Source organism: Dipodomys spectabilis, unplaced genomic scaffold (genome assembly GCF_019054845.1).
Source record: "Dipodomys spectabilis isolate Male_0828 unplaced genomic scaffold, ASM1905484v1 ptg000119l, whole genome shotgun sequence".
Lineage (NCBI taxonomy): Eukaryota > Metazoa > Chordata > Mammalia > Rodentia > Heteromyidae > Dipodomys > Dipodomys spectabilis.
The window spans coordinates 3,252,578-3,267,406 of record NW_024870796.1 but is presented as its reverse complement, the minus strand read 5'-3'; the positions used below and the strand labels follow the sequence as shown (position 1 = coordinate 3,267,406).

The 14,829-nt window shown below is 40.0% G+C and overlaps 1 protein-coding gene and 1 non-coding gene across 4 annotated transcripts in view; both read right to left on the bottom strand.

The window, feature by feature from the left end:
- Positions 1–14,829, bottom strand: part of Aff4 (AF4/FMR2 family member 4) — a 67,816-nt gene that overhangs the window by 8,233 nt on the left and 44,754 nt on the right. For all 3 annotated transcript variants that reach the window (XM_042688780.1, XM_042688779.1, XM_042688781.1), the window contains exons 12-20: positions 14,088–14,176; positions 12,267–12,507; positions 8,378–8,472; positions 7,757–7,820; positions 7,525–7,661; positions 7,218–7,289; positions 4,203–4,296; positions 3,352–3,395; positions 1,071–1,291 (exon numbers count right to left, since the gene is read on the bottom strand). In XM_042688780.1, coding sequence (XP_042544714.1) covers positions 1,071–1,291; positions 3,352–3,395; positions 4,203–4,296; positions 7,218–7,289; positions 7,525–7,661; positions 7,757–7,820; positions 8,378–8,472; positions 12,267–12,507; positions 14,088–14,176 — 1,057 coding nt within the window. The remainder of the gene's footprint in view (positions 1–1,070; positions 1,292–3,351; positions 3,396–4,202; positions 4,297–7,217; positions 7,290–7,524; positions 7,662–7,756; positions 7,821–8,377; positions 8,473–12,266; positions 12,508–14,087; positions 14,177–14,829) is intronic.
- LOC122115511 lies at positions 13,708–13,835 on the bottom strand. Its single transcript, XR_006148784.1, has one exon. It is a non-coding gene; the product is annotated as a small nucleolar RNA SNORA40 (small nucleolar RNA).

Below are 14,829 nucleotides of genomic sequence, written 5' to 3'. Positions count from 1 at the left end.
TAGCCTTGAGCAAAATAGAGCTCAGGGACAGTTCCTAGGCTCTGAGTTCAAACCCCACAACAACAACAACAATTCATTCTGCAGGATAGCCACGAGCCAGTGACTAACACCTGTAATCCTGACCTGGTTCAATGCCAGAAATGCCTGGTTCAATGAGCAGAAAAATCCATGAAACTGAGCAAAAGCAGCTTAAGGACAGTGTTCATATGTCCTGAGTTCAAGCTCTAGGATCACACGCAAACACAATTCCATTGGAGGGGGCTGATGGTACCAGAGGAAAAGCGAGGGTACATACATACAACTAGCAAACTGTATTAAAAGGTATAAAAGTGGCTTAATAGGCTAGGAAGGTAGCTCTGTTGCACAGTGCTTACCTTGCATGCATGAGGCTCTGGGTTCGATTCCTCAGCACCACATAAGCAGAAAAAGCTGGAAGTGGTGTTTTGGCTCAAGTGGTAGAGTGCTAGCCTTGAGCTGAAGAGCTGAGGGACAGCACCCAGACCCAGAGTTCAGGCCCCATGACCAACAACAACAACAAAAAAAGTAGCTCAATATAACGTTCTTTGCTTTGTAGTCAATGTTTGAAAATTGCAAGAACTATTTCCCAGACTTTAAAAAACAACAACAATTAAAAAAAAAAATCAGTTACAGCTGGGTGATAGTGATTCACACCTGTAATTCTAGCTACTCAGGAAGCTGAGATCTGAGAAGCATGGTTCAAAGCCAGCCCAGACATGAAGTAACATGAAGACTCTCATCTCCAATTAACCACCAGAAAGCCAGAAGTGGAGCTGTAGCTCAAGTGATAGAGCTTTAGCCTTGAGCTAAAAAACCTAGGGAACAGTGCCTAAGCTCTGAGTTCAAGCCTCAATACCAGAACACATGTTGTATACACATATAAATAAAATCAATTATATTTAGTGTGATTACGAAGCAAAAGAGACTAATAGCAAACTGATTATGATTAACTATAAACTAGGTGATAAATGAAATACCTATCAGATAAATAATTACAAAAGATTCCTTTTACCAGTTACAATGCTCAAAGCTTCCCCCAGCACCCTACCTACCTTTTTGCTCTTTGGAAAGCTGTTCAGCTTGGTCCCAAATTTCGGTGGCATAGAGGAAATTAGAGGTAACCTGAACATAGCTGGCTGCCATCTGGTGGATCTTCTGCGGAATGGTCACTGAAGAACCACTTGCTGAAGCACTACTGCCCCCAGAGGAGTAACTTCCAGAATTGCCTGGTGACAGCTTTGGGGAAACTGGGGAAGGCATCCCAACAGCTTTGCTACACATGGAAAAAAAGGAAGCATGTTCATATAGACATAGTGAACTTAGGAAATCAATGTACTAATAGATCTTCCTACGTAAAGGCTTTTAGAATCTAAACATTCATTTAGGCCAGAGGGGCTCCCAGAGAACAATTTCTTCTAAAGTACTGAAGGCCACTGGGAGTTAGAGGGGATTACCATCCCAGACTCATCTACTTACGGCTGGCACTCTACCACTTGAATCACAATTCTACTTCTAGCTTTCTGCTGGTTAGTGGATGTAAAGTCTCAAATATTTGTCTGCCCTGGCTTCAACCCTCTATTCAGATATCAGCCTTTGGAGCAGCTAGGAGTTTTTCTTTCTTGTTCTAGGGCTTAAACTCTGTGTCTGGGCTCTGTCCCTGAGTACCTTTGTGCTCAAGGCTAGTGTTCTATCACTTGAGCCACAGCTCCACTTCCAGCTTTTTCTGTGATTAATTGGAAATGAACAGTCCCACAGACTCTCCTGCCTGGCCTGGCTTTGTACTGTGATCCTTAAATCTCAGCCTCCTGAGAAGCTAGGATTACAGGTGTGAGCCACCAGTGCCCAGCCTGAACCTGGGCTTTTAATTGTGAGCAATAAGCACCAGGCTTCTAGATCTTTTGTTTTAATAACACCTTATAATGAGAGCTTCAAATCTCAAGAAGTCAGGATCCTTCACTCCTAGTTCAACACACGTTCCATCTCTTCAGGCATGCAATTATATACTTTTCCAATTGTTTTACAAAAGGTTGGATGCAATTCACAACCCCCCAAACTGTGACAGTATGTGAGAACATCTTTTCTTGAGCTCTGTAATTTCAGGTATTTTTCTTAGTCTAGTTCAACCAAATTCTTCAGAGCTAACAAGGAAGTACAGCCTTCAAAGGGCAAGCATATCAATTGTCCTGCCAATCAACTGTGTCTTAGAAAACAAGTATATTGGGCTGGGAAGGTGGCTCAGTGGTAGAGTGCTTGCCTTGCATGCATGAGGCCCTGGGTTCCATTCCTCAGCACCACATAAGCAGAAAAAGCTGGAAGTGGCGCTGTGGCTCAAGTGGTAGAGCGCTCGCCTTGAGCTAAAGAGCTGAGGGACAGCGCCCAGGCCCAGAGTTCCAGCCCATAACCAACAAAAAAAAAAAAAAAAAAAAGAAAGAAAGAAAGAAAAGAAAACAAGGCTATTGAAATCTTTCATGTTATTTTTAGTACTACTCAATATTGGGAGAATGAACAAGATTTCAATAATAAACAGAAAAAAAATTGTGTATAAAAAACTGTATTTAGAAACATTTTTAGCATTATAAATTTGGTTAAGAAAACCACAAGTATAGGGGCTGGGAATGTGGCTTAGTTGTAGAGTGCTTCCCTAGCATTCATGAAGCCCTGGGTTCGATTTCTCAGTACCACATAAACAGAACAAGCTGGAAGTGGTGCTGTGGCTTAAGTTGGTAGAGTGCTAGCCTTGAGCCAAAGAAGCTCAGGGACAGTGCCCAGCCCTGAGTTCAAGCCCCAGAACCGGCAAAAAAAAAAAAAAAAAAAAAGAAAGAAAGAAAGAAAAGAAAAGGAAAAAGAAAAAGCACTTGCCTACCACATACAGGCCCTGGGTTCAATCACCAGCAGTGGGAGAAAAAAAAAAAAAAAAGAATTGGACAGCAGTATGCCAGTGCCTAAAGCCTGTTATCTTTTTTTTTTTTTTTGGTCAGGTGTCAGGCTTGAACTCTGGGCCTCAGCTCTTCAGTCAAGGCTAGTGCTCTACCACTTGAGCCACAGCACCACTTCTGGTTTTCTGGTGGTTTATTGGAGATAAGAGTCTCATGGACTTTTGTGCCTGGGCTGGCTTTGAACAATGATGCTCAGATCTCAGCCTCCTAAATAGCTAGGATTACAGGCATAAGCCACTGGCTCCTGGCTCTTTTTTATTTTTTTCTTTAAAGCCACATTCCCAATTTCTTACAAATTCATTAATTTGTAAGAAAGTAATCATTTTTCCCTTACTCATTTTAATATTATACATAAACCTGTCAAAAATAGTATTTTATAGAAAAAATTTTTACCTACCTTCCCAAACCAGGTGATGGTGCTTGAGAATTATTATAAGAATTCTGTAGGAAAAAAAATGTACTTAAATATTTAAAAGAAAACAATCACTACTTACAAAGTATGAAATATATTAAACAATTTGGACTAGATCTTGATTTTATGCTTTATAAATTTAAGAACCAAAATGCATGTGTGTATGTGTGTATATGTAAATGCACAAAAGTTATTAGGTGAGTGCAGGTATGTTCTAGAAGACTTCACAGAAGACACAAGGAAGCAATAAGTAACACTGAGTCATTGATAAAGGGGAGAGGACAGGAATGACTCATACTATGCATAAAATGACAGAAGAGAAGAGTATATATGACCCATATAGGCTGACTAAGACAGAGGTGTAACAAGAAATAAAAGTCCCTTGTAAGCCAGGAATAAGCATTGTGGACCTGATCCTATAGACAGATTGAGTTACTGAGAGGTGTTAAGTCATAAGTGGAGCAAGATTTTAGGAAACTTAAGTATAGAGGGAGAGGAAATATGGCTCTATGGTACAGAACTTGCCTAGTATAGGGGTCAAGGAGGAGAAAAGAAAGAAGGCAGAGGAGGAAGAAGAAGACGATAGAAGAGGAGGAGAATCTGGAGAAGGTCAAAAGATATAAATATGGCAGCTTCATATAGCTAAATATGTGCTACAATCAGGTATATATGTATTTAAAAACTTTACCAAGAAACTTCTAATCTTTTTGAGGGTTCTCAAATAACAGTTCCTCTCCTGCTGTGTTTATCTAAATGAGAGCATGTCTATGGTAGGGATGGGATGCTATTATAAATTTTGTTTCTTAAGAAATGGAGCCCTTCTTTTCCATACTTACTTTTAGGTGCTCTGTCAGTGTTTTTGAGTACTTAAGAGCATTTTCCTTCTTCAGTTTGAATAATCTTAGGTACAGCAAAGACTGGCATCTCAGGCTAGCCAACAGAAAAGGAGAGTTGTATTTACCAGGAAGGAGATTAACCTATCTGCACTGACAAGCTAGTATTACTGCAAGATAGTACAGGACTAGCTCAAGGGAGTGATCAGCAATACTAACCCTTAGGCAAACTCAAAGGTGTATATGCACAGTAGGAAGGGAAGGTGGCAATGAAACCTGGGACTAGCTTCACAGTGGATGATGATATTCAAAAACCAAAACTTTATCCCAAGGGCACCAATATGTCATAGTAACATATTTATTTAAAAATTGCTAAGTAAGTGGGGTGCCAGTGGCTCACACCTGTAATCAAAGCTATTCAGAAGGCTGAATTTGAGGTCTGAAGCCAGCCCAGGCAGAAAAGTGAGACACTTATCTCCAATGAATTATTCAACCAGAAGTAGCATTGTGGCTCACGTGGTGGAGCACTAGCCTTGAGCAAAAGAGCTCAGGGCCCTGAGTTCAAGCCCCAAAACTAACAAAAAAAAAAAAAAATTGCTAATAAGCTGGACAATGTTAGCTCAAGCTTATAATCCTAGCTACTTAGGAGACTGAGATCTAAGGATTGTGGTTCAAAGCCAGTCTGAGAAAGTCTGTGAGACTCTTATTTCCAATAAACTACTAAGAAAATGCCAGAAGTAGTGCCGTGGCTCAAGTGGTAGAGCACTAGCCTTGAGCAAAAGAAGCTCAGGGACAGGGCCCAGGTCCTGAGTTTAAGCCCCAGGACTGGCAAAAAAAAAAATTAATTAAATTAAACGATAAAATTAGGAAACTAAGCCAGGAGCTGGTGGCTCATGCCTGTAATCCTAGCTACTTTCGAGGCTGAGATCTGAGTATCATGGTTCAAAGCCAGCCAGGGCAAGAAAGTCCATGAGACTCTTATCTCCAATAAACCGCCAGAAAACCAGAAGTGGTGCTGTGGCTCAAGTGGTAGAGCACTTGCCCTGAGTTGAAGAGCTGAGGGACAGCACCCAGGCCCAGAGTTCAAGCCCCACAACCGACAAAAAAAATAGGAAAATAAACTATGAAGATTACAACTTGAACGGAATCTGACCTATATAAAATAGGCTCTACATCATTACCACCAGCAGCAGCAGCAGCAGCAGCAGCAGCAGCAGCAGCAGCAGCAGCAGCAGCAACAGCAGCATCAGCAGCATCCCTGCCTGCTTAACCAGTATCGACCACTTCTCCCTGATACTCTTTTTTAAGCTCCTTGAAAGTTTCTTATTCCTTTTACTATTTAGCCGTGTGTGTGTGTGTGTGTGTGTGTGTGTGTGTGTGTGTGTGTGTGTGTGTGTGTGTGTGTGTGTGTGTGTGTGTGTGTGTGTGTGTGTGTGTGTGTGTGTGTGTGTGTGTGTGTGTGTGTGTGTGTGTGTGTGTGTGTGTGTGTGTGTCTCTCTCTCTCTCTCCCCTTCTACTTAAAATAAGTAAGTTTCCCTATCCTTTATTCCTTGACCTACATCTTTATTCCTCGCTTTTGCCTAGGCTGGCTCTGAATCTCAATCTTCAGATCTCAGCCTCATGAGTAGCTAGGATTACAGACTTTTTTTTTTTTGGTCGGCCGTGTGGCTTGAACTCTGGGCCTGGGCGCTGTCCCTCAGCTCTTCAGCTCAAGGCGAGCGCTCTACCACTTGAGCTACAGCGCCACTTCCGGTTTTCTGGTGGTTTATTGGAGATAGGAGTCTCACGGTCTCTCCTGCCCAGGCTGGCTTTGAACCGCGATCCTCAGATCTCAGCCTCCTGAGTAGCTAGGATTATAGGCGTGAGCCACCAGCGCCAGGATTACAATCTTGATTACAGGCTCTCTCTACTTGTAATATCCTTACATACACTTTTCTTTCAAAGTACTGAACTCATATAGTTGTACAATTTTTTTTTTCTTTCATACTGGGGTTTTAACTCAGGGTCTGGGCACTATCCTTTAGCTTTTTCTTTTTTTTTTTTTTTTGTCGGTCATGGGGATTGAACTCTGGGCCTGGGCACTGTCCCTCAGCTCTTCAGCTCAAGGCTAGCGTGCTACCACTTAAGCCACAGTGCTACTTCTGGTTTTCTGGTGATTTATTGGAGATAAAGAGTCTCATAGACTTTCCTGCTGGGCTCCCTTAAACTGCTATCCTCAGATCTCAGCCTCCTAAGTAGCTAGGATTACAGGTGAGAGCCACTGGTACCCAGCTCCTGTATTTTTTGTTTAAGGCTGGAGGCTCTACCACTTGAACCACAGATTCACCAAGTTGTACAATTTTTGATGAATTTCTGTCCCCCGACACTAGATTATCAACTCCATAATGAATAGATCCATGGCAGATTTATTCATAGCTGAATTCTCAGTGTTAAACACAATGCCAGGTAAAGAACTAGTAAACTGATGACACTTCCCTAGAACAAAGCAAATAAATTACATTCCTTACTGTCCTACTGTCCTAAGGAAAAGGATATATGTGAATGGAGAGCTATAAAAAGAGCCAGAAGGGGCTGAGAAGGTGGCTCAATGGTAGAGCGCTTGCCTTGCATGCCTGAGGCCCTGGGTTCGATTCCTCAGCACCACATAAGCAAAAAGAAAAAGCCGGAAGTGGCGCTGTGGCTCAAGTGGTAGAGCGCTAGCCTTGAGCTGAAGAGCTGAGGGACAGCGCCCAGTCCCAGATTTCAGGTCCCACGACCGGACCCAAAAAAGAGCCAAAACTAGATGGCTAATTAACTCAATGTTAGTGCCCAGTATCAGTCACATGTCACCAAGAAGGCAAGGGATCAGACACTGACAACTACTAAAATCTTGCAGTAGGCATTTGGAGTCATTTCCTGCTTCACCCTTAAGAACAGGTTTGTGAAAAGTCATTATCTATAACATTCTCAAGAGCATAGAGCACAATTTATCAAGGAACTGCCCATTATCTAGCAAAGGCTATAATACTCATCACTTACCAAAGCACTGTGAGTCTTTTATCTGCAGCTGTAGCATCAGGAGCCAAATAATTCTTTAACTTCATAGTGTATCTGTGAATTAAGAGAACAAATGACAGGTAGATTAGAGTATGTCACCTTAATCTTACAGCTTCTTTTGTCCTCAAAGCTTTAGAATCAAATCTAAATAAAACCAAAAAACTGTCCAAGGAAAATGAAAAACAAAACATTAGTAATCTCCTTTGGTTTACTGTATCTGGTTTTATCAGCTTCCTCCAAGATGGACCAGAGTGGTATTGTCAATGATGTGGCAAATTTTTCCACTTACTTGATGAGCTCCACTGTGTCTGAATACATAGGGAATGGAGATTTCGATTCCTGAGCATTCTTCTCTAAGGCATTCCCACATTCAATGAAAGATACCACAGCATCCAGATAGTATACTGCTTTCTCAAACCTATCAGACTAAAGAAGGGAGAATGAAAGCACTGTAATATAAAATTACAAAGGGATATTTAAACTAATTTGATTAAATATACAAATGTAAGGAGATTACATACCAATGCATCTGCATTGTGCTTTAGCTTTTTTGCTTCTTGTAAATAATGGTCTGCTGAATAATTTCTGCAATGTAAATTTTCACTATAAATATAATGGCAAATTATTTTCATAAGATAATTCCAGTTCATTTTAGTCTCCCCTAATTCTCACATTCTCAAAACAAGCTATTACCAAGCATTTCAATTCTTTTCTGACAAATGTTTATGGTGGATTAAGAACACTGAATTGTCTCGGCCAACTCATGGCCTTCACAGAATCAGCTCCCTGGTGTTAAAGACTAATTAATGTAAGTTGTTTTAAAGATTTCAAGTAAGAAATACATAACTTTTTATCAGATGCAAAAGAACCCCAACATTGCTCTACTTTATTACACCTACTACAAACAGTAATATTAGCAGCAATAAGTTTCTCAGAAGGACAACCATTAGCATCCTCCAGCGAAGTTAGCAAGCTCAGTTAAAGGAATAAACAGTTGGATGCGTGGTTGTTTTAAAATTAAAATCTGAATATGCTGTATATTATACACAAATATGAATCCCCTTAGTTAGTGACAGAAATTAAAATGAGTTTTTTAAGGACTGATTGCTAAATGGCACACAGAAGCATCATATTCATCTTACCTGTCATCAAAGACAAGCTTTGTTCTCCGAGGCTTAGAAGCCTCAGGAGTTGGTGTAGTTGTAGGGCAGTTAGAGGAGCTATTTGGAGCCTTTTCCTGATAATTAAAATAAAAATAATAAGTAAATAAGGTATTTCTTCAGTCACTGTAAAAATGAAAACAAAGCTTCTCTGCTGAGTAATTAATTTATAATAAAACTTTAGTAGAATAAGTCAATTTTATGTAAACAAAATACTAAATTTCCTTATTTATTGAGGACTTACTTCATGGCAGGCACTTGGACTATGCATTTGTTAAAATGTGGAGAAATGGGTGCTGGTAGCTCATGCCTGTAATCCCAACTACTCAGGAGGCTGAGATACTGAGCATTGTGGTTTGAAATCCTTGAGATTCTTATCACCAATTAACCACCAAAAGACCAAAGGTGGAGCCTTGGTTCAATAGGTAGAGCATTAGCCTTGAGCAAAAAGCACAGGGACAGTGCTCCAACCTTGAGTACAAGCTCCAGGACTAGCACAAAAAATAAACAAAACATAAAACATAAACCTAGTATCAACACGGTAGTACTACTTCAAAGCCAGCCTTGGCAGGAAAGTCTATGAGACTCTTATCTCCAAAACTGGAAGTGGGCTGTGGCTCAAGTGGTTGAGGGCTAGTCCAGAGCTGAAGAACTCAGGGATAGCCCCCGGGCCCAGAGTTCAAGCCTCTCGACTGACCAAAAACAAAAACAACAAACAAACAAAAACAGAACTATCTCTGGATAGGGAGTACTCTTCTGGGACCCAAGGGCCAAACTCCCTACAGCACTATTGCTCTTGGGACTCAGGGGAGCACCATGTGTGCTCAGAGACAAAGACAAATCATTCTAGTTCCAAGACTTTGCATCACACCTCGGGGGAACACTAGTTTTCAGCTTCTTCCTTGTTTTCTAAGGGCAATGCCCAAGTCTTTGATGTGGGAATTTTTATGCAGTATAGCCATGAATTTCGGTTGCTTGAGCTAACCCAATCTGTGGTGGTTTGTTGTGGCAGCACTGGGAAATGAATACTAAAATGAGTTATAAACACAATTACTAAAAATGTTGAGTTTCAAATTTCATCAGCAAAGCTCTGAAGCTTTGTTCTTTCCGTACTCATTGCTTCTTTTTGTTTATATCAGTAGAGGTGCTTATATTCAGGGTCTAGCACTGTTCCTCAGATTTTTCATTCACAGTTGGTACTCTACCACCTTGGCCACACCTCTAGTAATAGCTTTTTTTTTTTTTTTTTGGTTAGTAGTGGGGCTTGAACTTAGAGACGGGGCATTGTCCCTGAGCTTTTTTATTCAAGATTAGCACTCTACCTACCACTTTGAGCCAAGAGCCACTACCAGTTTTCTGGTGGTTAATTGGAGATAAGAGTCTCATGGACTTTCCCCCTGGATAGCTTTGAACTGCGATGCTCACATCTCAGCTGCCTGAGTAGCTAGGATTACAGGTGTGAGCCACTAGTGCCTTGCTAGTTCACTGAAGAGTCTTGTGGATTTGTCTGCCTTGGCTAGCTTCGAATGTTGATTCTCAGATTTTAGCCTCTTGAATAGCTATGGTTATATGCATGAATTAAATGAGCATTTATTACATGTTATGGTGTGACGAATGGTACATGCAAATGATCTGATACTGGGTGAAGTAAATAAACTGCTAGGTACAAGACAGCTAACCCTTCAAGCTCCTATTAACTTCAGACTTTGTTTAAACTCTACTTCCTTCTGGAAAAATTCATATTAAGATACACATATGCCTTTTAAGGTTTCCTACGGGTTCTGTTTATTTCTATCATGATTCTTATCAAAATTTTGAATTGTTTAGATAGAAACTGATATTTTAGATTCCAAAGACTGTAAGACAATTTTCATTTTGTTATTTTTGTCATTTTTAAACTTCAAATTCCAATACCACTGACAGAAGGGGAAAATTGCAGACTGCTTTTTTTTTTTTTGGTCGGTTGTGGGGCTTGAACTCAGGGCCTGGGTGCTGTCCCTCAGCTCAAGGCAAGCACTCTACCACTTGAGCTACAGCGCCACTTCTGGTTTTCTGGTGGTTTATTGGAGATAGGAGTCTCAGGGTCTTTCCTGCCCAGGCTGGCTTTGAACCGTGATCCTCAGATCTCAGCCTCCTGAGTAGCAGACTGCTTCTTTTTACAAGCAAGCAAGAGATCTCATATCCTGCAGCTAAAGGATGGGAAATGAACAGCCCATATGCAAGCAGGTGGAGAGCTAGAGTAGTGAAGGAGGCCAACAGATAGCAGGTAAACTCTCCAGACTAATACAGAGCTGGGTGTTCAGTTGGACAGAAAACCTGTACAGTTCAATTTCAGAAGTTCAATTTCAATGACCTCAACTTAAGAATTTTTGTTACCCATTAACTAATCTTTCAACTCAAACTTTTGCTTACTTAAACCCTAGGTAATAATCCAGTGGATTATAAAATTAATATTTTAGGTATTTTCTTAATTTTCTCTGATTTTAGTAAGCTTCTGATCAGAACACTTTAAAAGTAAACAAACCCAAGAACGAAGAGACAAACGGTACATGGTCTCCCTGATAAGTGGATGCTAAATCCAAAAGGTTAGGTGATACGACAAAACTAACAGGACTTAAGAAACAAAGAACTCCCGCTCATCTGGTTGAACCACTACTAAATATCCCCATGCTGCTGATCACAAACATGGTATATAACATGTGAACACTGTTATATATTACAGACTGTGGTAGACAATTTGCTCCAGGGAAGTTAGAATGAACTTGTGACTTTGAAATTATGTAATCATTTAATCACAATCAAAAAAAAAAAAAAAAAGAACCTCGGGGAAGGGAGGGAGGGAGGGGATGGTAGGGGGAAAACAATGGAGGGGGGTAACAATGTTCAAGAGGAAGTGTACTCATAACCTCACTCATGTAACTGTAACCCTCTGTATAGTAGCTTTACAATAAAATAAAATTAAAAAAAAAAAAAAAAAGAAAAAGAAAAACAGAAGGGGTGGGCCAACGGGGTGAAAAGTGATAACACAGGTCAAGATGTATTATGTACACATACTGCTTAGCTAACTGGCTAAAATAATTCAATATATATCCTACAAAATTAAGAAAAGTGAGGGAAGAGGTGGGTTGGGAGGGCAGGGTGAGAATGTTGAAAGGGGTGACATTGATCAAGATGCACTCGTTTCACAAACTGCTTTGTTGAGTGGTAACTCCTCTGTATAACTACTTAAAGATAATAAAAATATATTTTTATTTAAAAAAAAAAAAAAGTAAACAAACAACCTGGTAAACAGAGTGAAGACCTATTACAGCACAGCCTTGAAAAAGCTTCTTGGATCCAAGCGAATAACATTTAAATACATTATGAATATGTTAATAATAATGAAGATTATTTCAGTGACAACTCAGCTATTTTTTCTATTTCATAAACCAAAGCCAAATGATTGTCTTGTCACTTTATGTGGTATATTAACTAGAAAGCCTAATGCCAAGAAACCCAAACTGTATTTCAAACCAGTCTAGAATGCAAATTTTAGCACTGCCATCTTTTTGTGCTTATTTAAAAAACATCTATGAACAATTCTAATAAGCATGTGGCCAAACTGGTCTATTGCTTTCATCATTTGAAATCACTGAAGTCTATCATCAATATCCCAGAGTAAAATGCCAAAGACTACTGATTTAATGGGAAGTTTTCAAAAATTTCAAAAAATATTGTCACCCTGAGGAGATAACATGGCAATGAGTGTGATTTTCAGGGTTGGAAGTGTGGTTCAGGTAGTAGAGAGCCAGCCAGTGAATAAAGCATCAGAGTCCCATTCTCAGAATAAAAACAAAGATGATTTTCAGAAGCTTAGTCCTCAACACCATACCTTAGCTTCCTTAGAACTACTGGAAGTCTTCCCTTCAGTCTTTTTCTGTTTTGATGCGGAGGAACTGCTTTTGCTGCTGCTACTATTTTCCTTGTTGCTATTACTGCTTGACTTTAAGGAAGAAGACTGGCTAATAGTCCTCTTCCGAGAGCTATGCTCTGTTTTTGACTCTTTTGAAGGAATAGGCCCAGCAGGTGAAGGTAACAAGTCCTTTTCTTTTGCAGCACTCTGCTTAGATGATCTGCCAAACAAAGCAAACAAAATCATTTTCTGGGGTGCAGGGGTGATATATTTTTCCATTTTTCTTTGCCTGCTTTCAAGACAAATTTAGCCCCAACCCCATATGATTACTAAGATATGTTGCTATTGAGACTGTAAATTACATGAGATGAGCTTCTTTGTCTTTTTTCCTCTCCCTATTCCCTTAATCTTTGTCTTTATTCAATTGTATATCCAGTGCCTAAAACATGACTTAGCAAATAGTAACTACTTAATAAATGATAGGTGGATGATGAATGAGTAAATAGGTATTTTGGAAAAATATTAATGCTCTAAGTTAGCAACTGGTCTTTCAAGTTTTATAAAGCTTGCCATCTACATCTACCCGGAAAGTAACTTTTTTTTTCTTTAACTTTTACATCAATTTTATTCTCTGAGTGAAGCTGTATGAGTTAAAGAATCCCCACATTGCCAGGTGCTGGTGGCTCACACCTGTAATCCTAGCTACTCAGGAGGCTGAGATCTGAGGACTGTGATTCAAAGCCAGCCCCGGGAAGGAAAGTCCGTGAAACTCCAATAAACCACCAGAAAACCAGAAGTGGCACTGTGGCTTCAGTGATAAGAGTGCTTGCCTTGAGCTGAAGAGCTGAGGGACAGTGCCCAGGTCGAGTTCAAGCCCTACAACTGCCAAAAAAAAAAAAAAAAAAAAAGAAAAAGAAAAAAGAATCCCCACATTACCAACTATTGTAGGAATCATATTCCTTCTTTTTTCTTTCTTTTTTTTTTTTTTGGGTCCGGTCATGAGGCCTGAACTCTGGGCCTGGGCGCTGTCCCTCAGCTCTTCAGCTCAAGGCTAGTGCTGTACCACTTGAGCCACAGCACCACTTCCGGCTTTTTTCTTTTTGCTTATGTGGTGCTGAGGAATCGAACCCAGGGCCTCGAGCATGCAAGGCAAGCGCTCTACCACTGAGCCACCTTCCCAGCCCTATTCATTCTTTTTTCTTCTTTTTCTCGTCTTGAGGCTTGAACTCTGAGCCTGGGTGCTGTCACCGTTCAAGGTGAGTGCTCTACCACTTGAGCCACAGCGCCATTTTGTTTTCTAGTGGTTCACTGGAGATCAGTCTCACAGACTTTCCTGCCTGGTCTGCTTCTGAACTGCTATTCTCAGATCTCAGCATCCTGAGTAGCTAGGAAGACAGGTGTGAGCCACTGGCGCCTGGCTAATATTCCTTCTTACATGTACAACATTTCATACTCAACAATGAGTTCTGGGTTGCAAAAGAGGATTTACTGTTTGCACTTGTCTTAAGTCTTTGTTACAAATTAAACAAAGACATACACACAAGTGATACAAAAGTAACAACTCTTTTACTCCATACTCACCCTTACTCCATGAAAAAAAAGTGAGAAAAAGCAGGTGAATGTTAAATGCTTTCAATCCCTATAAATTAAAATAAAAACCTCCCACTGTTTAGTATATGTATGTTGTGAATGTATATCAAAATCGATTACTAATAAAAGGAACACTATAAAATGTCCTTAAAAAGTACCCAGTGATCCACAAAGGTTAAAACTGACATGCAAAATGTTTGGGGGACATACTCTCTGCTGCTGGGCGTCTTGTGGCTGGATGAATTCTTGTCTTCTGTTTTGGGTTTTTTGCTTTCATTGGCCCGGCTATCATCTTCATTCTGGACAAAAAACCGAAAACAGCAGATACTATGTCTGATTTTTTTTTTTTCCCCATCTAACCAGCTTTTACCACTAGAAATCCCCAAACAGTAGATCCCTGATAAACTCTCATATAGAAGGTGAGGAGTGGACAATTGAAACAATGTATAATAAATAAGGTCTTAAGTCTGAGAAAGGTTATTTTAGATACATAGAACCCAAATGCTGAAACAGATTTCCTATGGTCTTGTACAATATCTTCTGTACATAATGGCTTTGGAAGAGGAGGTATCCACAAATTACAAACAAGATTTAATCCATATACAGTAAACTCCACTCTTGAAAGGTACAAAATTCTATGCCATTTAGTGTATTTACAGAGTTGTACAACATCACTGCCACCAATTTTAGAATTAACCAGTAATCTTAACTATGACTTGATCTGAATGTCACATAGAAGAGAATGGCTAACTAATACCACTCCCAACTAAGCCTTCAATAATGTTATAAAGGGCAATTTACAGTGTTAGCACTTCTTTCTCCTTTCTCTGAAACAGGGGCCCCAGGTTATTTCTTATTTAATTATCATCTTGCTTTCCTGAGGGAGACAGGTCCTCAAGAGACTATTCATATACATTTTCAACAGGGCCTTGGGCTCATCCCCTACGTTCAC